Source organism: Numida meleagris, chromosome 2 (genome assembly GCF_002078875.1).
Source record: "Numida meleagris isolate 19003 breed g44 Domestic line chromosome 2, NumMel1.0, whole genome shotgun sequence".
Lineage (NCBI taxonomy): Eukaryota > Metazoa > Chordata > Aves > Galliformes > Numididae > Numida > Numida meleagris.
In genome coordinates this window covers 24633527-24658590 of record NC_034410.1, presented here as the reverse complement: position 1 = coordinate 24658590, position 25064 = coordinate 24633527, and the positions used below count along the sequence as shown (strand labels likewise).

Sequence of the window (25064 nt, the reverse complement as noted above, 5' to 3'; positions counted from 1 at the left end):
GCCACCCCTGGAGGTTTTCAAGAAACATGTAGATGTGGCACTGACTGATATGGCTTCAGCAGGCATGGTGGTGATGGGTTGATGGTTGGACTAAATGATCTTAGAGTTCTTTTCCAGCGTGAATGATTCTATGAAATCTACATTCTAGTGATCTTTTCTGAACATTACATTGCTCCACAGTTTGGTGAACAACTCCAAGACAAACCAGGAACAGGTGCTTAAATATTTTCCTGTAGGCCAGGACAACATGACAGGCATCACTATAAGCTCATAGCCTTTCAACTACAGCATAATAAATAGAAAAGACAATGAGTTCCTAAAAAAAATCTGAGTTACTAAACAAACAAATAGGCAAAACAGAATAACCAAGGAATGTAGTGAGAACTTGCTGGCATTTTTTTTTTTTAACCATAGATGTTGATCCAAATAGATAAAACAAGAACTAATAGCAGCATTCTGAAGAGTTTCATAAACAATACTGGTACTGCTAGTAAAGACGGAGAGGAATACCTGTTTAACAAATATGTAAAATCCATTCACTTAACGCTAGATTTTGTGCTGCTTCAAAATATGTTTTGACGCTCTTCTACTCAAATCCCTTGAGACAAGTATTATATATAGTTGCTTTCAATCTCTGGTAAATTGAGCCAGGACAGACCACGCCCACCACTTTTCTTTGCAGTATTAGATTATAAATACTGTATGATACTCCCTAGCACAGTAGTAAACTCAGGCAATATTGTATTAATGTGCTATTTATTATCAGTTGGAAAAAAGAAAAAAGCAGTTAAAAATAACAAACAGTTGCTAGAATATCATAGCAAGCCAGACTCTTTAAACACTATACATTTCTGCTCCTAATATATTATAACCCACACCAAATGAAGATAAATTTGGGTTTCGCAATTCCAAATCTTTATTTTCAAGCAAAACTTTTTTTAAAAAAAATCACTTTCTAACAAATACATTAGAAATAAGAACAAGTCATCCTGCACCCTTGATATGCCACATTTTGTGAAAGTTGTTTTCCCATCTTTATTTAGTTTCTACACCACAAACTTATTCACAGAAGTCTTCATCTGAAACCACTGCAAAGTGTACCCGTCCCATGCTAAACATTTAAAAAAAACAGAATGAACAAAATTGAAAATGGTATCTGAAGATAAATTTCTGCATCACAGAAAAAGAAACCGAAGTTAACTGCTTCATCTCAAGTCAGAAACAAAGTAACAGAGGTCACCAGTACCATCAGTGAAGCTGGCAATGCCACTTCAAAGCTGAAACAAATTTATTGTATTAAGTATGAACTAACTAGAATTTCTCCCACAACTTTAGGTGAAGAAACTAAGGTTTAAAACATTTTAGGATGAGAACCAGGAAAGGGTTAAGTAATGCATGTTTCAAATCAAGAGGAGGATTGCTGATATTCTGAAATGCAAAGGTCCTGGTCTCAGCTGACACAAAGCTTAAAGCATGTGCACAGGATGGGGGTGTGCTGCGAACACCACATCTGGTTGCTCTTCTCAGCTTTAAAGTAAATCACAATTACCATTGTTCTAACTCATCCAACCTTGCAGAGATTAGCATTTCTTCTGAAGCGTTTGGTAATTCTGCCTCGCTTTTCCATCCATATCAGGGTTATACACCTCCATTCTTTTCACTTCATTTAGATCAGAACAACTACATAAGAACACCAACCTACCTAAACATAAAATAAGATCTAATTACTATAAACATCTCAAATTTTATTGCCAGCCCTTCACTCTAACTACTATATCTAGCTTGCATCCCCGAAGGACTTGTTTTGGGGGATGGGTGCAAAAATTAAGAACATGAGTTTGTTTTGCAATGGAGTTGGTAGTGTTTCTGAAGAACTTTCACATTAAAAAGAAATGCAACAGCACTAGACAGTCCAGTCAGTTGTCATGTTTCTAAAGCATTCAAATGACCTCTAGAAATTTGACAGAAAGGAATGCCTTAAGGAATTAGAAATTAACTTGATTTTGGGTGACTCCTCTTATACATCTGAGAGGTTAAGAAAAGTCAGAATGATAAATTTGTAGTTGTATAGCATGCACCTCTTTTTCCTCGATACTTTCCTCCAACTTCCTCAAAAGTTAAAAAAAATAACATAGCAATCATGTTAACTAATATTTCATTAAAAAAAGCTTCAGTCTCCTGGTTTATGATGTCCATTTTTAAGCAACAGAATCTCTACCCAAAAGAGAACAAAACATCATGCAGGTGACTAAGGAGAGGTAAGGCTTGATCTACATGGAAGTAGAAAAAACATTTTAGCCAAGCATTCCAGCTTAATAACTCCGCATTTTTCTTTAGATTAGAGAATTGTTCAGCAAAAATTCTGCAATGCATTTTGCAAACTTTCTTCATTGTTGTTTGTGTAATACATAATTGCCATATACAATGAAAAAAGGCATATCCAAGCATCTTGGAATCCAGTTAAAATGGAGGAGGAATCACTGAATCATATACCATTTGGACAGTTATTATTTTTGTTTTATTATTCAGATCAAGAAAGATTAGATAGATTCATTTTAACTGGCAATATATGACACTGATGTCATAAAAAATATTTTTATCCCAAATCTCTCTTTTTCATTTTATAAAAAATGCTTTCAACGATTTAGCTACTGCCAAGTAATTACATTAATAAACCATGATGATTATCCAACTGTTTCTGATGATTCTGAGGTTAGGCATAACCATTTCAACATAGAATTATTGCTCAAAGCAGGCAGAAATTGTTACACGTATAGCACAAAGGAGAAGTATGCAAAATTGCTCAGTCAGTGCTTCCGACCCAGACAGAAGAAACGCGGAAGGAAGCTAGTTGAATTTTAAATGGTCTCGATTGAAAATTCCAACTTTACTGAAAAGGAGAGGGAGGTGGGAAAGCAGAGCAATTTGGGAAGAGTATACAAGGATACACAAGGTATGTCAGCATGTATAGTAACATAGCATGACAGTATGTTTATCTCCATTCCTCAAATTTCTAAAAATGTACTAAACAAAATATTTATCTTTCATTATCCAAAACACGCTGCTCCTCGAAGATCAGCTGGCTGCGTGCATATGCACAAACACCTACACAAATGCATGAAGAATTCTGAGACATTTGGAATTTGATGTTGCCATACATGAAGTTGTAGGATAGTTTCCAAAAGCAAATGAAGCAGCTTCATTCGTCTTCAGTGTTTTCAGTCAAAACACTCGAGGAGGAAACAGTATGAACTATAGTTACTATTCTCCAAAAAGCAATAGAAATGGAAACAAAAAATAAGGCACTATTTCTCTGTTTAAATAATAAGATGTTACTAAGAACTTTTTAAAATACTAGTTTATTTTTAAAGGAGAGACGTTTTATTCATTAGCACTATGCAGGTTCAGAGAACTTATAATAAACCTCATTACGGGTTCATCTAACCAACCACAATGAGAATATCACCTTTTTATTATTACTATTTTTAACTACAGGAATTCTAAGAAATAATCACCATCTTCACAAAACTGCACAAAATCTTGATCTAAAATTAATGTTTGATTAGGGAAAATAAGTACCCTTGAATGAGAAATCATTATTCCACCTACAATGTAAGTTGTACTGAAAGTACTGTTCCTGAGATTAGTAAAATGAGATAATTTATTTTCCAATGAAAAACAAAAAAAGATTTTATTGATTTTCATTATCTTTTTATTGGTTGTTATTATCCTCCACTCTGATAAACTACCAAGCGTAATTATTTTCAGCTACTGAAAACTATATGGATTCCCTTGATCTAAACTATTTCTTAGCCAAGAAACACGATGTGGTCAAAGTACCTGCACTGGTACTCACACAAAGAACAAGGTGTTAATTTGCCATGCATGCATTCTACCAAGAACTAGGAACTCATCCTTGGTTCTTGAAACTAGATATACTTCCAACTACATAGAGTTCAATCAAAAACAAAATCAAAACATAACTCAGTAAATAGTAATTTCCTTTAAAAGCCTCCCTATTAAACATTTTACTTACAAAAGCTTGGAAGCTGCTATGCCAATCACTACACTTATTCCATTTTATGTATCTACGCAGTCCTCAGTAGTTAAATACACATTTTCCCAACCCAGCTTCAAAACTGCTAATTGCTTCGGTTTTATATACATATAATTTGAATTAGAAGACAGCTAACAATTCCCTATTAGAAGATACCCACACAAATCCAAACCAAGAAAACTTCCCCATCTTTATTCCTTTGAAGTAATCCTTCACCTTGTAAAGACCACAGTACTGCTTTTCCTCTGTTTCATTTGATTATGCTGAAAAGGCAAAACATTTTTCATCCCTCACTAAGCTTTGCTTCTGAAAGAGACCAAGGGTGGCAAGCCAATAGGTCAAATAACCTCAGCACTTACTTTCAGCTCACTAGGAAAGTAATTTTACTGCCAAATGCACAGAGCTCAAGTATTTTTAGAACAGGTTTATTTCTATTTTCTGTAACTAGTGAAAAGGTTTGTTTGGGAATGCTTAAATATGCCAAGTATTTCATTCACAAGAGTATTTGTAAAGTTTGATTTGGGTATACTTTTATGAAAAAGGGGCTAAGAAAGAAAGCAACTAGAAAGCGTGCTACAGAAGTTCTCCTGGATGGAAATTATGGTCAAAAGAAGACGACCTTCATGATGTAGCGTTATGAAACGCAAGTACCTTGTAAGCAAACCCAGAATTAACAGCTTTTTTATTTAGATCTTTCATGACAGCAAAGATGACTGCTTATTCTTCTCTGCTAAAAATGTCTGCTTGTTTTCAAAAGGAACGAGCAGAATTTGAACAAAGCGTTTTCTTGAAGAGTCAACAGTTTCCTGTAAATCCTAAGTTTCTTTGAACAAATTTCACTCCTTGGATTCCCAGATTCATTAGACAGAACTTCTGGATCATATTAAAGCTACATATGTTAGAGCAATAGTTCTCCACAGCCTAAACAGGCAACATAGCATTTAGAGAATTCACACAGACCCTTTTTTCTACCCTTATCCTTCCCCCATCAGAAGACTTTTTGCATTGCATAACAGCACATTAAAGATACGTGAAAAAATCATTTGTACATTCTAACTGGTCAGTATTACATGGAAGACTAAAACCTAGAATAATTTCAAAGAGATGCTGCATTTGCAATAATGAAATGCTGCAATGTAAGCAGTGGAGACAGAACCAGCAACAAACATGTTGCAAATCACTGGAAACAGAAGATTAATCAAAAACTGTATGTCTGCAGGTGAAGTAATGACCAAAAAGTCCTTGATATTTTAAAGATATCATATACATTGTTACAACATACACTCACATGAAGAAAAGTCTTAGTGGTTTAACAGTTATATGCAGAAGTTAGGATGATAGAAAAATATTATTGATACTTCTATGCAGGACACCGCTGGTAACAATGGACCAGAATCACAGCATAGACAACTGATATAACCATCAGTACACAGCCCCTAAATTAGAAATGCAACCAGAGACATAGTTCCTTCTATTTTTTAAGTTTAGCTTAGAATACTGAAATTGAGTGACTTGCTTCATACCCTAGTAATGCTACTAAAAAAAAACATGACTTGTTTGTTAGGGATTTGAGTTTTCAGAATTACATATTTTTTAACTTGCTTGATGGTGACAAACATTGTGGACAACAAGCCCAATGTGACCAGAAGCTGGGCAAGCAAGAATGTTTAACTTTCAGCCAAAGAGTGCTGGAGCAATACAAATGCCATAGCAGCCTAACTGCTAGAAGATCCTACCAAAGACAGAGCCCTGAGAAGGACCCAGGAGTACATAACCTCAGTAGTTTTCCCTTCATTGTTTGTGTAAGGCTTATTCTGATGTCTGACTTCAAGAGGTAACTCTTTCCAAGAGCACTGTTTAACAAAGCATAACAATATCAACTATCACTTGTGTAGCATGTTACTGAACCAACACTGATGAGGAAAACACTACTGAACCCCATCTATAGAACTTCATAATAAAATCAAGTGAATCCACACTTCTTTGGAATTAAGTTGTGCTAAGATTCTAGATCAAGTGAAGAAAAGCATTACCAGAAAGACATAAATTACATGAAACATCTCTGCTGTGTAGCTTTATGCTTTTACCTGAGTAGATTTATCTTTCATACATGAAGGGTAGTGTACGTGGGGATCACGTGGCCACTGTCCTGTGAGGTAAGGTCCTGTAATTGTGTCCAAAGAAGAAGTTCGCCTTATGGTACCAGAAGTTCTGATTTGCTGGGATTTTGGCCTGTCCACTGTGAAAAACCAGAACAAAATTAACAATAAAGTCAGGCTACATTGGACGTGAAATGTTAAAAGCTAGCTATGACAGACAACAGCAAGAACATATCAGAAGCGTTTGTCTAAATGCTAAGCCAAAAAGAATGCCAATACATCAAAGCAGATAACATCAGACAAAGGAGGGAAAAAAATACAGAAGGTAAAACTTAAGTTACAAAAAACACCACCAGGATGTGTTCATATCAGCAAAGAGCAAGGCTACCTGGGTGATACGTTTTCATCAAAGAAAATAAATTTAAACGTGGTGATGATGCAATTCAGGAAAGCCAGACGTCTTGAATAAGAAAGCATAGCATAGTATCAATTCAGGCTTTTATTTATTCAAGACAGCTTGCTTAGCTATACTAACGCTAAAATACAAATCCTGACAAGATGTACGATTCTCAAGAAAACTCGCACCAAATTTCTTGTTCTCGTGTATTGCATCCCATATTATTTACAATTTCCCAAACAGGCCTAAGCAAGCTAGAAGCCTGTGGCTGCATTATGCCCTGACATAGCTCAGGTCAAGGCAGCTACTATGTTTGCCTTCACTCATCACAGTGCCTACAGTCTTGCATTCCTCTCCCTGTTCACTTAGATCATGGAATACTTCTACATTTCATTTGTAAAGCGAAAAGTACAGTGATTCATGAGATTGTTCCTTCCCACGTCAGAATTTTATGGCAAGCTCTCTGGATCATCTTGCTTTGTCCTTTAGGCAAAATTACTTCATATACTCATTTTCTAGACTTTACATAAGCCAGTCTAAGCCCTACATTACAGCTACTGTCTATCTTGCTCACTCCCACTAAAGGAAGTTTGCAAGTGAAATTAGTTTCAAAGCAGTCACATGCTATACAATGATCTGACCCACCAAAATCCTGTTTGCTGCTCAAAACTTGACAACACACTTGTTAGTACGCTTCTTGTGGCCAAACAAGGTCAGGGATCGCCAAATGCATTTTCTCTTGTTATACCATCTAGGTGTCAAAAAGCAGACTCCATCATCAATACTTTACATAGCATTAACACAATGATTAGGGTATGGCCTGCACTAACAGAAGAAAGTACAAGCCCAAAATACACACATGAAATACACATAACCAGAACATCAACTAATGTCTGTGCCTTGTTCTACAGCCAGAGGAAAGGCAACAGCAAGCCTTACATTGGTAACTCACAGAATTTCATTACAAAGGGAACAGAAACTAACACCACCAAAAGCTACCATTTTTTTTTTTCCACGGCAATCTTGCAAGTGAACTACAGGACACTTTGTCAAGCTCTAAAGCTAAGCAAAGGAAAGTCCAAGTTTTTCAAGTACCTACTACTTTTCAGGATTTTTAGAATCACAGGAAATAAACTGAGGATACAGTTTCTCAGCTGCATAAACCAATAAAACAAAGCTACCACTAATGTAACGTCAACTCAGCCGCTGTCTGGTCCTTCCTTCTACACCTTGGGATGGCACAAGCAGATCCATGAACCCACAGGACAGTGACAAACTGAGTTAAATACAAAGATAGTTAAAACCTATGCCAAAAAGAGTCATAAATACATAGTTTTCACCGTTAGAGGAAGAGTTGGCAGAACATACGGGGCAGAAACAACCACAAGGGAGCCAGGAGGAACAACAGGGCTGCAGTAGTGCTGTGTTCCATTAACTGGCTTAAGCACTGAGGGAAGCTTGAGCAATAATCACAAATTTCAAAAGTTACTCAAGTGTCAGACTATACCACATCTGACAGCACTCAATGTATGAACGGATTTCACTGCAGTAGTAAGAAGTCAGAACAATTCTGTTTTCTTTTTCAGTGATGTGAGATGCTTCATCTCACAAAGAGCTCTGCGCTACCTCCAGAACAAATAATCTTAGGAATTCAGTACTTAAGCACAACGTTACTTGAAAAAGTTAGCTATAAATTACAAAAGCAAGACATATGCTCATAGGAAGGTAAAATACCTCATGCATTATGTAAAATATGCCACAAGTTTTAATGGTATATATTTAAGGGCTTTTGCTAGACCTTTGTTGCAATAAATGATTTTACATAAAATGACACAAGGGCCTACTTGAATACTACAGCTGGTAAAATTCCGAGTGATCATACCTCCCAGCAGGAATCAGCTAACACAAACTGCATGAAATTATGGTTCTGCATGCTGCATCGACAGCCAAAAGAATTCTAACTATATCACCTAGAATGACTGAAAAAAAAGGTTTCCACCACTCTGCCAACAAAACGTAATTTAGTACAACTAACACATGACAGTTCTTTTGAAAAGGACATAGGGCTCAAATAAAACCATCTGCTATTGCTCTAAAAATGAAGAGATTGCCTCCCTCCCCAACACAGAGGCAGCTAACCTGCGCACAATCTCAAGCCATGATCACAGCCTGTTTTGGCTTAAATAATGTGCTCTGCCATGCATACAATGAAGCAAGTTACCTGCAGAAAAGGAGCAAGACTGAAAGCTAGCATTGGTACCATCCTAAAAACAGCTTCAAGCTAAATCCAAAGCTCATTTATCAGCATCTTTTCTTCCCATGTCTCTTTCAGTATCTAGCAAACACAGCTCAAATTTGGCCAAAGCTCTTCCACTCACATTTCGGCATGGATATATCCAGCTCCAAAATACTAAAATTATCTTAAGAATTTCTCAGTTGACAGATTCCTCTCAAGCTGAGTCAAACATATGAATTAAAAACAAAACTCATTCATCCCTAAAACCAGTAGTATTGTCATCTCATTATCAATGTCACCTGACTGCAACACTCTTCTACCAAAAGGCTGGATAACACTCTCACACTAATCATTTGTAACTTCAATGACCAGCCCAGTCATAACACCAAGAAATATCATTACAGATTTCCACAGTAAAGGTGCGACAGCTTCATGAGATGTTGTTTCTCTTCAACATAGTTACTGATGCTCTGCAGAACCTGCTGGTTCACCTTCAGAGCTACTAATGAAATGAGTTCCAAGCTTGAGTCTCATTGGCAAGAATTCACCTAGGAAACCAATACTAACTTCCCAAGAATTTTGTCCAAATATATTCGACACGACGCCTGCAAGATTCCTGACTCACCTGGAGTGATGTGATGCACTCCTTTCAAAAGCCCCAGAGTTAGATTTCTATTAGTCTGGCTAGGAGGAGATGTAGACACCAGAAACCACAACACGAAGGAGAATTGGCTATGTCTGGGGCATTCCTACTGGAGTAGAAGAAAGAATTCGTGGCAACTTGCAATACCAGTGATTCAGAAGTGCCTGGGTAAATCCTTTTTAAATAATGAAGTACATGGGAATACAGCAGGGAATAGAAATTGTAAACTAGAAATAGAAATGGTGACCCACACTAACCACTAAGAATGGCAGCCCAACAGTCAGGTCATGGTGATGATAGCAGCAGCTATTACTCACAGCTACCCAAAACATTTCTACTCAAAATCCCCCTCTTCTGCTTCCCCTTTTCCAAGCACAAAAAGGGACACACCTGTTCTTTCTTTATTTCAAACTGATCTATTGGGTACTACAGAAGCAGACTTAGACAGAAGAGGAGCAACGGTCTTTGAAGAATCTGGTTAGTTTTTTTTTTTCCCAGCTTGTTTGGTTAGAGTGAGTATATACTGATACTGTACTGATTCCTAATGTACATTCAACAGCATTTCCCATTCTGATTATGCAGGTAGATAGACAGACCAATGTGTGTTTATTTTCAGAATTTGTCTCTATGGCATTGTGAGGGAAAAAGACTGAATAACAGGGATTTAGAAGCTGCTCAAAAAAAAAATGCCATTCTATGACTTCTTTCTCAGGAAAGCTTTTCTCTTGTAACTGGAGCCAAAAATCTCTCAAGAAGAGGATTAGTGAGAGATTTGGGGTACCCAGAAATTTTACTCCACAGGATAGATCTATTAGCTCAAAAGACATTTCCCAGTTGCCAGTGACTGACAGACTTGTTCCTGAACAAATCTGCAAACTTGCTGACCTACTGTATTAACAGTTCAGAGAGGTGCAATACAACAATGAGCACGCTCTTCGCCACATGTGGTTCATTCAAAATAACCAAAAATAGGATTTCAAATAGCAACTCAAAAAGCACCCTAGTATGCAGCTGAATGCATAAAATATGAATTTTGCACTACTGTAGTATTCCTCCCATAATTTAAAATTAAACAGCTTGATCTCTTTAACAGTTTAAAACAAAGCAAAATAGTTTTTTTTTCAAATATTTAAAATGCACTGCAGCATTTTACTTCTAAGAGAATGACAAGAGTCATTTCAAGTTATTCTGATCCATCAGAAACTATACCATAATCTCAGCTCCCTATCTGTATTATGTGCACCACATTGTTTTTTTATTTGACTGTTCTGAAGTTTCCATTTTTAGAAACTGAGACTAGATGGCTAAAAATAAGTGGAGATAACATTCTGAAGTAACTGCTCTAAATAGACTGATACAATCAACTCCAGTTTCTTCTCATCCCTCATAACATTGAATTGACCAAAAAAAAAGGAGACACTGAACAGCATAATGACTGCCCCAGCCTCCAACAACCACGCTGAATGCATTCCACAGGTCTTCAACCTCATACTTGCCATTCAAAGTAATCCAGTAGCTCAAGGGCCAAGCTGGCAAAGGAAGCTGTGCACAGAGTGTAAGCAAGCACGGCCATGCCAGACAGGAGGGTCTCAGAGATCCAGGTCCATGAGCAATGTGCTTTCTACATCATGGACTTTTCAGGAGATGTAGAAATTATGGAACCCTTCTTCCACATAAGTACTAAGTTGTAAAGTGCTATAAGTCAAAGTCTTTTGTGCATCATGAGGCTTAGGAGAATTCAAACTGAACTGCATAGAACAGCAAGTGTATCACAAGAAGTAGCTCACAATGAAGAAACAAACAAACGTAGCTTGCCCTTTCACAGGAAAATTGTAAACAAACACCCACAGTAAGGATCTTTGGAATCGGTTACTTGAGTTATCTTCTACGGACATGACTAAGGAGTTTAGAAAGGCAATACATGTTCTGATCAGTCACTGAACCCAACAAGGAGGCCAAAGCATCTCCCCCATCACAAAGGCTTTATGCATGACTCTTCAGGGCTGTGCAACTCCTTCCACGTATCTACACTGGAAGGCACAGTACTCAGATACAGTCTCTACCTTGTGTCCCTATTGCACCTAACTACAGGACAAGCAAAATGTGACTTATGTGTATTTTTCCTAAGTCAGATTCTGTTCAGAGCAAAAACTCCCATTTAAAATCAACATTATCCCCAGAGATCAAGCACAGAAAGAAAGCTCTAATCTGAGTAAGAAAAGTAAACAAACTATAAGGAAGAAAGTTTTAGCCCTCTAAAGCTAAGTTATTCTTCTCACAAAGATTAAAGCTGGAACGTATAGGACCTGTATAAAATGACTAAGCATGTAAGATCACAAAAGCCTGCTTTGTTCAACAGATGTAACCTACGCATTTGCACTCTAACAGGACACTGAAAGGTAAATTAAAATCCTCATTTTTATGTGCTCCATATTTTTAGAGTGTATTTTTAAGGTTATCATTTCAGATGTAAAAACTATGCAAAGACCTAAACTTACCTGATTTTATTTAATGATGCTATTTCAAATATATTCCTACTTTCAAGAGTGAAAGCAAAATTGAGCGGAGCTCAGTAGCTAAACACTAGGGAAGCACAATACCAACCAGTAGCTGCCATTCACTTCTGCAGGTAAAGGTATTATATTTTACTCATCTTAGTTAATTTAGATCAACTGAAGGATAAATTTATCCAATATTGAGAAATAAACTACAGGGAGCCAGAAAAGAGCACTAAAGCTGTTCTTCGTACTTCTGGTGTACTAAAAATTAAAATCTTGAATAAAATTATAAACATATGGCATTAATTCAGAAGCTAAAGATAATACTACCTTTGTTGAATAAACTGGATTATTCTGAGGGGATCTTTTTTCTATAACATTTAATTTAATAAAATGTTTTAGAAAGCATGGGTTTTGTATATGTTTAATTCCACTTTCTTTCGAAACACAGCCAGACATTTTGAACTGAAAAAAACACAAACACTAAAAAGTTAAAAGGCATGATTCACCACTGCCACAATGAAAATTCACAAAACTGTTATCACTGTTATCATTCTCATCACCAATGACCACAGAGAGAAAGCACCTTCCTAGCTAGAGCTATTTATATTAAGCAAGAATAATATTTTCTTCTGAAAAAAATACTAAAAAATAGAAATGTAAAACCAGATTAACACATGGAGCTCCAAAACAGTCCAGCACCTTAGTGTCTCAGCAGGTTGCTCACTCTGCAAGACTCAACCTGTGCCCAGTACTTTTTCAGTCACTTCATCCAGGCAGCCAGAGATTTCACCATCACCCAACTCCATCCCCCAGCATTTTCAAACAACACACAGGGGAATCAAGCCCTGCCTCACATACATAAACATACATTTTAGACTTTCAAATCTCACACTGTTTCTGTTATTTCAATTCCCAAGTTCCTTCAACTTTTGCTGCATAACCTGTGTGCTAATTAAATCCCTCAAAATTCACCTACGGTTTCATCATCCTAATTCTGAAATTTGCCTAGACAGATTAAGATCTACTTCCTGTGCAGAAAATAATTTCTCCTACAAAACCTACAGGGAGAGCACAGCAGAGTTTGGAAAGCTCATTTTGCACTTCGATATTTCTCACTGCTTTCCACTATCCCTTAGAATTTACTGTGATGTTGGACATGAAGCAGACGCTAGACCAGCAAATCTCCGTAATTTACAGCTGAACTTCCTACTTTCCACATTTTAAAAATACAACTATCATATTGGCTCTTCTCACATCCATACAAATGATATCACTTCCTATTCAAAAGAACTGCTTTAGGAAATCACAGGTAAATGTGAATTCCTGAGCAGGCTTTTCTAGAATGCTCTAAAAGAAGTCACTTAACTGACTTGATTAAGATCTATACTCCGCATCAAAACTGAGGTAATTTCTAATTCCAAATAACCCTGCCTCTAGGCTTTCACTTTTATTTGCATCCTCTTGGGTTAAAAATCATTGTTAGTGAAAACTGATTACCTGTACATCGCATTGGTGAGAACAAAGCATTGGATAAATCTCTATGCTATTTCTTCTGATATTTGTGCTACTGTTCCTTGTAGTCAATTTTGAAAAAGTTTCCTTAAGTTCCAATAAGCCGACCCTTGACCATCATTCATCTCTTTTTTTTTCTTGCTACAGAATGGCTTCAACTACCATTTCCAGTTTTGGTCTCAAAGCATGCAGAGACTAATTCCATTTGTGTTTTAACTATCCTCAGCTAAGATTTTTATCAGCAATGTAACGTGTTCTTGAGTTCCTCACACTGTTTCTTTCAGGTTCTCCACAAACTCCTATCAACTTTTTTTAGATGAACATCCATGCAATCAGATCAGCTCCTCAAGCTTTACTGATGCTTTAAAGATTCCAATATGCTTAATAGTTTTCATTAAATCAGATTCTCTCCACATTCAGAGCAACCATGTTCTGCGAAATTTATCAAACTATTTCCTCTGGAAATCTGAAACTTTACTCCACCTTTATGCATCATTTACCTCTTGGCAGGACTTTATTTTGCTGTATATGCATGTAAATTTGAACAACTAAAGAAGGCCTAGCAGTAAAAAAAAAATAACACCTCCTAACATCTACAGTACATATAGCACCAGTGTATCCATTGCTTCTGTTCACCCACATTTCAAGTTGTCAGACTCCATAATTCCTATCTCAGAGGCTTTTGTTTTAATTGCTCTTGCAAAAGATCTCTCCACTTCCTCCAACTCCACATACAAGGTAACACACACCGCTAAATAAAATCGCAAGTATCCACAGAATACTAATTCCCTCTTTAGAAGCATTTACGGTAGATGTATATAACAATGTTAAAATGACTATTACAACAACGCAAAGACTGCATTCTTCAGTACACAACTTGGTTTGAAAATACGAGTTTTTCTGTTTCTATAGTAATGCCCAAATCTGCTTCTTCCATAACCTGGCAGCTTCCCAACTTCTATGTAAACCAAAGTTTTATTCTGCATTCTTAAGCAGTTAGCTGATATTTTTAGAGTCTCTGTTCAAAGTCTGCTCCAGGACAATCAGCATAAGTCTAGATTTAATTTTTTGTGAACAACTCAAGTTCTCCATTACTTGAAAAAACAGAAGGTTATGATATCCTGTATATCATCCAAAGTCTTTCTGTTATATGACATACTGGATACAAAGGTATACACTCAACACTGCAAAACCCAAAAGACTATGCATCATACTTCCCAGCACTTCAGACTCCAAAAACAGCCATCCACTGAGTTCTGCCATGATGCCTGGAAGGAGTGAGGCTGAGACTACAGTACACACCCACAATTATTGCAGAGCCACTCACTGACACCACTGTTTGTCTTGGTGGCCTGAATTCTGGCAACGAAGTGCAAAATGTTAAAGGTTTACCCAGCAACATTTCTGATCCAGTATGGGTTATAAATCAGAAAGCAACTGTACCTTCCTAGAACCTGTACGTTCACAGACTCAGGCATTTATATCTGCACTTTCACTAACCACATACAGCTGGTGCCTGACATGTCATATTTGGAAGAAGTGGGGTTTGTAATTATGGGCACATTTCTGCAGACCAGCATTGAATTAACAGAGTTGGCTAGCGATTAAGTGCTGAACCAGAACAACCAAGCAAGAGCATGGCGTACTCCTGGTATCCCAAGCCTCACGTGACAAGTTCATAATGTACTTTCTCATATGAAGCGCCATTACCACATAATCAGGAAGACTCTGTGTTTATCTGCAGAGGAACTGTGCAGCCACACACAACAACAAATATCCTGTTGGCGTTATCCTGAAAGTGCCTTGGTACACTGTTGATAGACTAAGGCAAAAATAATTTAATCATTTTACAACCAAGTGGTTACTGTGACTGAAAACAATCTCAGAAGACAGATTTATACTTACTAAAAATAAAATGTTAAATTTATGTGGCTGGTGAAATGATTTTGAAGTTCATAGTATGAATGCCAGAGACTTTGCAATGATTAGTCAAGCAATGAGTATTATTACATTCAGCAATATGCCTACAACTAATCTCCTTAATGTCTGGTGTGAGAATGTGGGAAACAAGGATGAAGCTAACCTTGTTCAAGCAGGTGACTTACCCAGTTCAAGGAACGGGACACCTGAAGTAGTCTAAATTGGAACCATCATGGAAGACAGTGAGAAGAGGATAATTCTATGGTAGGCTTTAGATAATTAGAAAACCATGACAGAACTGCTAACATACAGCTCTTAGCACTTTACTGAGCAAAATACAAAACATTCTTCCTAAAGAAGAAAAAAACTTGTAGTTTGGGTAAAACTAGTTTCAGGTTGTGCAAAACGAACTGCACATAAAAAGCAGTGCTGCTAATTATCTATTTATATTTGATTCAGAGAATAAAATCCATTTCAAAGAGTTAGTCCTCAATTTAACAATAATAGCAGTGAAAGCTAAATCCTTTTAAGCGGTTGTGTCACTGCTTATTTTTAGGGCACATGCAACACTAAATAAGATTAACCAATACAATATTTAGATAAAATCTGGCATTAAAGTTTCAAAACTCAAGCTCGTAAGCTTTTATGACCTACTAGGAACCATCTACTGTCTCCAACGCAGCAATATCTAATACGAAAGCAACTTAAGAGATCTACTACCACAAAAAATGAAAACTTCTATTCACAACCATCCTCCATCGAACTGAGACTAATAGGTTTGGTTAATCCCTGTTTACAAATTGTTTGTGTGGAAAGCAGCTACTGCTTGAGTAAAGACACCCACACCTTGCAGGTTTTTTTTCCAGCCCAAGAAAGCTAATCTGTTTTTAAGTGTGACAATCAGTATTTTGATACGACTCAGAAGTCGTGGCTAATAAGAAGCAGTGCAGATAACAGTGGAGTAGGGAAGGTGAAGGTAGAACTGAGGGTCAAATTTGAGAACAGGTTTCAAGACTGCCAAAAAAAATCATCAACTTTTCTGTATACTTCCAACTCCATTTTCACTCGACAAATACATTATCTGCGAATTTTCAAACTTAATGTACAGAGTTGCAATCAGACATTTAGCTAAAATAAAACTTTGATCAAAGTCTAACAAAGAGACATAACAAGACTTATGTTAACAGAGAAAAATACTCCTCACTTCACAATCACGCCTTATTCACATCATCACTAGTTAGCAGTACATACATTTGTGAACAACTACTTTCAAGTGTGAACCACAGGAAGAGTACTATTAGATCAAAAATCTCTGGCAAGCACCTCAAGAACTCACTAAGAATTGCAACCACTTCCATCAAACCAGACTGTAGCATAAGTTTCACAAAAGTATCAAATATCCCACTAGTTTCATGGGTATCTTGATCTCTTTTTTTAACGTCTTAATAAAGGCATAAAAATTAAGTATTCTTACTTAAATACATTAACTATGTATTTTATACACAGACCAAGACAATTCCTCTTCACTCAATGCAGCCCAAGCAAGCCAAAGGATTGGACTCCCATGGCATAAGAGTTCTGGTCTCCAGATCACACTTGCGTAAGTGGGAGAGAAGGAACAGATTCCCAAGAGAGCATGTATTTCAGTTTCAATCATGGGCAAGTAACTCACGGATGGGATCCCAGCTTCAGAAAAGAGTTGCAGACTGACTTGCTATTCAAAAGGATTAACATTACATACTATCATGATTTTAATGCGATACCCATAGCACAAAAGTGTCAATCTGTGATACCTTTCAGTACCTGTCAGCCATTTTCAAGCTTTAAGATTTAATTTCTGATTCAAAAATAACAAAATTTGTAAAGTAAACCAAACCAGTGGTGAACTTCAGTCACATCAGTAAGGAAAAAATAAAGCACAATTGAAGAACAAATTAATTTTTCAGGAGAAGTAAATAGCATGTAAAGGATTAAGTACACTCATATTCCTTCACTGTAATCTCTCATGAAAATGCTGAGAAAAAAAAGGAGGGAATAATGTTAGGTTCATGAGTTGCTGTGGATGTAGGCCTTCTAACAATGAGATACAAATATTATTTTACTTGCCTAAAAATGTCTTAGGCCTTTGTTTAGGCACTACAGGATTATGTCAGAGACAGTGCTGAATGCAAGTAAACTCGATGCATTTAAATATTAACATTAAAGCAAGATGATCATCATTAACACAATTAACTATCTCAACTCTAGAGGCAAATTTCCCAGTTACATATCTTCACAATAGGGCCTGTTTTTCACCAGTAGAAGATACTTTAAAAAAATGCTATTCAGCATGTTAAACTCTAGTATATTAACTTTTGTTGAATATACGCTAAGTCCATGGAGAACCAGCTATTATATCAAACACTGGCAATGCTTCACTCTCCATAGGACACTGCCAACTGGTTTAAACAGCATCTTTCATTTTTCACTATGAAGAAAAACTATAACCTTCTTCAGAAGAAGATAATTACTCAATTGATGAAGTACCACAAAAAAAAAAAAATTAATTTTAACAAACTGAAGCATCAAGAAGCATGCATTTTATTTCCAGTAAGTTTCACATCGTTACACCTATTTCTTTCAAGTTTGAGTTGAACAAAGACCTCAGAATTACTGCATCAGTTATTTTTCCCTCCCAGGATCATACCTAGAGCAGTTGTGTAAATACCACGTCAGAGTAACCACCTTTCCATTATCAATTTTAGCAATACTGCAAAGCTCAACAAAACTCATCATATGCCAGTCCATATTTGGCAAACACCACCATTTTCATGATTCTACCACAGATTCTCTTTGTCCACGCTTCATGAATTTTAAGATAGTCTCCACTTACCCCACTACCTTCCTGGGAAAGAAAAGGATTAAAAAAAAAAAGGAATAGTGAATTTCAGAAACCAAATTTCCCTATTAGTCACCGGTTTACTATGCAATGGATGTTAGCAAGTAACTTCAGTTACACACAGAGTATTTGAGTTATGCACTAGTATTTGCTTATTCCCAAAGAATAAGAATTAAGGGTCATATGCACATATATCTCTTCAAAGTTTGGGTGTGGGGAGAGAAGTCCTTTATTAATAGCTAATGCCTTGCTACAGCAGCATGGAAGTTCAATGAAGAGAATACTTCTCCATTTTTTCTTTGTCAGTTGTCTTAACCTGAAAGACGCACAGCTAGTTTGTCTCATATTTAAGGACATCTAATAACTATTCTTATTTGAAGTGATGACATTAGAACACAACAAAAAAAGCCTTCAACTTTAAGACAACTGGCTTGAATTTAGGCAGCTTCTTCAATATCACCATATTATATTCCAGCAAAAACTATTTTGGGAAGAGAGAGGGCCAAATCTGGAGTAAAACTGTTTTGGCCATTCAATTATGGGAATACTGCTATTATTCAGGCATCAGGAAATAAGAAGCGTCAGAAAAATTACTTCCTTACCTACATTTGTTAGAAATAAAGGAAAGATCTTCTTGATCTCTGGTATAAATTCTTACGATGCCAAAATATTGGATGGCTTTAATCCAGGATATCAAAATAGTTCTGCCTTTTGAAGTCTAATTTTTTTATTTTTAAATATTGATATCCCTTATGAGTCTACAGATCAGCAATACTGCCTGTCCTGCTCCTCACTCCATCAGTCTCATCTACTAGCATAACAACAGATCTACATACTTATTACTCAGACCTGGGTTATGCAGTTGCTCTGCATCTTTTTTTAATTTTCTGACTAATGCTGGCAACAGCTCAGGAGCTATTTTGATAAGTAAGAGATATTAGGAACCCTTAACAGCCGAACTGATTAAACTATTTTTCACACATCCTTAAAACTAAGCTTTGCTTTAAAAATCTTCTATGGAAAAAGAGTTGAATATAAGCTGTGTAAGCTGAGTACATTAAAGTGTTCTGCGTCAGTATTTTTCTCAAGTATCACCATAGTTACCACTAAATAAATCAAAGCAGTTGATGAAAACAATATTGAGATCAAACCATACAGAAATCACTTATACATTCCTTGTACACAAAATTGCACATACCGTGTAAAAGACAAGCTGAACAGGAAACCCACTCCCATAGATTTACACAAACTGATTTACATAATATCAGAATCTACAGATTTTATCCAGGTAATGCAAGCAGGAATACAACTTGCAATGAGGAATACCTGTTTACAAGTAATAAATTTTGTTTTATCATTTCAAAAAGGTTTTTTTTTTTTGCTTTCTTATTGAATTGTCCTTTGTCATAAAACACGCTGCTTCACATTCTGTTGCTGCTACATTTATGCCATCAAATAGGTACATAGATTCCTTCTAAGAAAACCATATGTTGTCACATTCAACCACTTTTTAAGTTGCCAGCTCTAAAATTTGAATACAGGCTATAAGAGTCTATGAGTAAGAAATAACAAGGTTTTTTTTTTAAAAAAAAAAAAGAGCAGGGAATGAGTAGACTCACACATTGCAGGTTTATCCTATGGTATCATAAGCTTTTTGCCCCTTTTTTCCTACTCCTTTAGCATCTTGAAATTAGCATACAGCATTCATGATTTCTCATCCATTCACAAACAGCACTAACTAAATACCGGCAGCAGCAGTTTCCTAAGAGCTACAAAATCCTGAAATTTGTTTAAAGAAAATATCAAATAAACACAGTATTTTGCTGCAGAACAAAAAACATCTATGGCATCTTAGGAAGGAGGAAGAGGAAGGATGATGATAGGAGCAGAGGCAGCGTGCTGCTTTCATTCATGTAGTAGTAGGGATGTCAATGTCTGCAATGGAAGTCGCGCTGACCTGTAGAGGCTCAAAGCTGGAGTGTTTTCATAGATCATTTGCAAAAGAGAACCTCTGACAAATCACCAAAATATTTACATCAAAATAGGACAGATCCAGTTCAAGAAAGGCTGAAATGAGGTAGGGAAGGAGCAGGTGTCTTAAGAAGAGAAAAATATCTATCAGAACCACAAGCAGCCTCCAGCACAAGCACGTTTGTGGAACGGTCTAAATCAGACTGCAGAGCCGAAGACAAACAGATCTCTCACACTGGTGAGAAAAACAACAGGATTATACCTACAACATAAGCTTACACTGTAGGTGGGAAATGATTTTTTTAAAACCGACCAAAAAAACCTTAATCAAGTAGTCTTCCCAAGACTTGAATGCTGATAACAACTATAAATAGCTGGAGTAGCACATTGTTTAACAAGCTGCAGCAAGATGGTCTGTGTTTGAAAACAGAAATGTTTTCAAGCCCTCCATTATTACTGCAGCAGTCCTTCAGCTCACCAATCAATTTTCTATATAGTACCACCACCATACACACTACAAACATCATTATCAAAATCTACACATCATGCATTAGAATGATAGGAATAAGCAGGGGAACAAAGACAAAAATCCTGGCCCATTGCACTGCAAACATATTCCAGATTGTGTAAAGCAGCTCTAGATTTGGGGGTGAAGGGGCGGGGGTCAGTAGTCTTCTTAATTTGCTAGAGTGTACCTTGCTGCCCTAACCCACTAGAAAATGGTGCTTGTATTTCAGCAAAAATAAAGCTGATGACGTGCGCGACTGTGGTCATTATTAGGGCGATCACGTTGTTTTCATTCATTCATTCAGGATTTGCTGGAGGACGTCAGCTTCTGCAGCAGCAGCTGGCTAGACCTGGAGGAGGGGGGTCCAAATTCCTCCCAGTGCATACAGATTGCGGGGTGGATTTCTTGACGGACCATCTATGATTTCCTACGCTGCACTCTCACGACATCAGGTTGTGTGTGCTGCTAGCGTGGTTCACCAAGAGGCAAGCTCCAACAAGTTTAATGACGGAAAAGTCATTCAGCAGTAATTTATAGCCCAATTTATTCAGGGCAAAATAGCCCACAGACGAAGACTAAAACCACTTTCTAAAATTAAAATTTCCCCTCAAACAAAAAAATCCACATGTAACAATGAAATATTTCATAGCTTTGCAGCATTTTTCCTTGCTTGCAGGTAACTGTCCACATTCCTCCCTCCTCAACGCACAGTAAGCACAGACCTTCACACACTGCACCACTACAATGTTTTGCACCAGGCTCTTGTAATTATTTACAGCATTCATCATCAGCTTCAGTGTTTGCAGTATCCATGTGCACTGCTTTTTTGTTTTGTTTCCTGTTACCATTTTCTAAGCGTTAAAGAGGAAAAAGAAGGAAATTACACTTAGTGCTTCACGCAGTAGAGAAAATGTGATCTTGAAACTCTTAATTAGAGCTTGAATGAAGCAAAAGCACTGAAGAGCAGCTCCATTTTGAAGCGTGCAAGAACTTCTCAGGAAGATCATACGTTCATGCAGAAGTTACAAAGTATTTCTCTTCCAATTTTAACATAACAAATTCGGCCATCTGCCCAAGCACAGACGCTGCAGCGCAGATGAACTCCACGCATAGGTGGCAGTGACATTTTGCTCCATAGCAAAACACTGCCCATGCCTTACGACCATCCCGGTCACATTGATCTGCCTCAGTTACAACTACTACGGATTGTAGGGATTTACTACACATTTAGGGCTGAAAGGGGGGAGGGCTGGCGAGAAGATAACAGATCCCACTGCTACAAAACACGTCGGCAACCACTACAGACCGCAGTTTGTCACAGAAACAGCACGCAGCGAGACTGGAGGAAGGGAGAGCAGAAGCGGGGGGTGCAGAGCCACACGGAGCGCTCCCAGGAAGAGGCGATGCGTGATACCCGATAGCACAGCGGGGCTGCTCGAGTGCACGCAGCCTGCCTCATTCAGCTGCCGAGGGACCGGCAGGGGGGAGGTAAGATGGCCACTGCCCCTTTAACGCGCTCAGCGCATCAGCAGACAACCTGACACAGGTTAAGTCGCACTTACTAGCAGTCAAGTCAGCATTATAAACTTTCACAGGCCCGTTTTGGCTACAGGGTTGGGGCTCCCACAGCCTCCAAGATACAGTATTAAGTATCACGAGGAGACAGACGGTGCTATTTGCTTTTAAGCGTTTCAATATGGGAATTTCCTTTTTACTGTGGAGTCTGTGTTTGAAAACATTACATAATTTTAACCCTTAGAACGCTAAATAAAAGGAAATACCTAAGAAACTGAGCCGCGCAGAAGGGCAGAGCGCTCGAGGTTGGGTTTCAACGCGCATTCGGAAACTCGGCTGGGACGCCTCGGATCCACCAGCACGCACCCAACACTACACCTGTAGCACGGGGTTAGCTCCGGCACCCTCTCCTCCAGCCTCCCCACCCCCATCCCCGCTCCGGGGGGCGGCTCCCACCCCGTCCCAGCGGGTGGAGGGGTGTTCTCGCCCTCCAGCCCGGTCACGGCACCTGCCCTCTCCCCGGGGGGCGGACGTGAAGAACCGCGAGGGTGAGCCGAGGGTACTCCCCAACCCCGGGCAGGAAGCGGGCTTTGTCCTTCCCGGTGCGTTACCTCTGTACACCGGGGAGCTGGGGCTGCGTCTCTCAGGTGAGCTGCTCCTCCTGCTGCCGCCGCTGTCCGGCGAGCGCCGCTGCCGGCCCTTCACCCTGCCCGCCTCGGCCGCGCCGCCTCCCGCCGACAACGGCGGCGTGGCGCTGGGGGGCGGCGGGCTGCCGCCTCGCCCCCCTGCCGGCCCGGTGTTGCTGCCCACCGAGGCGGAGGGGGAGCGGGTCGGGCTGTGCTGGTTGCCCCGCAGGAGCTGGTAGGGGACGGTGGCTCGGATGGGCTGCAGCAGGCGGCTGCTCCCCGCCGCGCCGCCCCCGTTGCTGGGGCCCCCGGCCGTGCAGCCACCGGCGGTGGGGGACCCGGCGGCGCCGCGCCTCATCCTCTGCGGCGGGGGCTGGTGGTGGGACGGGGGGGTCTGCGAGGAGCTGGACGACGAGGACATGGCGGGGGGCGCGGCACCGAGCGGCTCACTCACTCCGGCGGGGGAAGACCCGAGCGCTGCCCCCGGCGCCCCGCATGCACCGGCCGCAGGGGAGGAGGGGAGGGAGGGGGCGGGACGGGAGCGGCGCTTCCCGGCCCGAGGGAGTCTCCGCGCCGCCGCCCGGCTGCCCCCGGCGCTTCTTATCGGCGGCTGCTCCCACGCCAGGCTCCGGCCATCGCTGCCCGCCCCAGCGTCGTGGGCACCGGGGGCGCTGCCGAGTCCGGCGGCTGCTCACATCGTACGGCGCCGCCGGCTCAGAGCGGACGGCGGCGGGGCGCGACGAGAGCGCGCAGAGGCGGTGGGACGGGAGGGCCGGGGAAAGGCGAGGCGTTCACGGCCAGCTCCAGCTTCCGCCCCCCGCCGGCGACCAGGAGCCGCCACCAGAACCATCCGCTGCCCGCGCCGCCCCACCGCCGAATGGCAGCGCGCGGCCCCGACGCCCGGCCGCGACGGGCAGGGGGCGGGCGACACGCACGCCCCCTGGGCAGCGCCGCCGCGCCAGCTCTGGCTCTATTGCTCAGCGCTGCCGTCGCTCTCCGCTCCCAACCAATCGAAGGGCGGAAATGCGTAGCGGGGGGCGGGGCGTTGCGGAGGAGGAGGTGGGATGCGGGAAATGGGATGTGGCAGCGCCGAGGGAGGCGGGGTTTTCTGTGGGGCGGAGCGGGTTCTTCTGTGGGGTGGGTGGGAAGTCGTGCCCCGCGGGCGCCCTGCCGAGAGTTAGAGGGGTGGATGGCGGGCGGAGGGGGTATTCCGGGACCGTCTGTTCGGCTTTTCAGTCAGAGCAATGGGCACTCCTTCCCTGCGAAGCCCTTTCTGTCCCTGCTGCCCCGCGAGGTGTGAGGTGGCTGTAAAGATGGCCTCCAGCATGCCCACACCAATCGTGTGTGACCATCAAGCACGCATGCAGGGGGTTTTCTTTTTGCCACAAGATGTTCTTCAAATTTGAATGCTACGCAGTATCATCACTGCGTGTAGATTTCTATGAAATTGTTAAGATTTTGTTTTAATTTATGTCAACGCTTTTCAGAGAAAGTCAAGAGGAAAATAAAAAGTTTTACAGTGGCTTTAAGATAAGTGCTTTTGTTATAGAAGAAAGAGTTCCCACTAGATGAATTGGTAACGCAAGAAAATGGGACAGAAAGAAAACAAAGACGAGTAACTTAATAGTTAGGAAATTAGATGGCTATAAGATTAGGGAGATGAGTAGAATCCATCAAGAGCAGTTTACATTGAATTTGATGTGAGTAAGATGGTAAGAGGAATAAAGGAGCAAGTCTTCCTTCTTGGGGGAAGTCAGCTCAGTGTGCTGGCTTCTCAGATTCAAATGCATGTTTTAAAAACAGAAAGGACACAGAGCAGAGGTAGAAATAGAATGGGTGATATTTAAAAGTTATATAATGTTATGTTTGATACAGTAGTGAAGTAGTAGTGTCACAGAATTAACTATATCCTTTGTACAATTTTCAGTTACGTGATAAATGCTCAAAATTATCTTCTACCGCTCTAAAGGTTCCTACCCATACTCTGTACTTCCAAAGCTGTCTGTACCTATCCTTATCCTCTGGTAGCCCAGGAGCCAGTCGATAGTCCCAGTGCGAAACTGTATTCTAGGAAAATGCATCTATTCATGGTCTCTTAATGAGACTTTGTTTGCACTAGCATCATGTGATGCAGTCACCACGGTTATGTTACAAAAAGGGTAGGAATAATACACCTCACATCCACATGAACGTGTGCTCAA

General features: G+C 39.8%; 1 protein-coding gene across 2 annotated transcripts in view; it reads right to left on the bottom strand.

Annotated features, from left to right (window-relative positions):
• Nucleotides 1–23727, bottom strand: part of GLCCI1 (glucocorticoid induced 1) — a 51382-nt gene extending 27655 nt beyond the window's left edge. For both annotated transcript variants that reach the window (XM_021385963.1, XM_021385964.1), the window contains exons 1-2: nt 22849–23727; nt 6145–6296 (exon numbers count right to left, since the gene is read on the bottom strand). In XM_021385963.1, coding sequence (XP_021241638.1) covers nt 6145–6296; nt 22849–23284 — 588 coding nt within the window. In that variant the 5' untranslated portion in view covers nt 23285–23727. The remainder of the gene's footprint in view (nt 1–6144; nt 6297–22848) is intronic.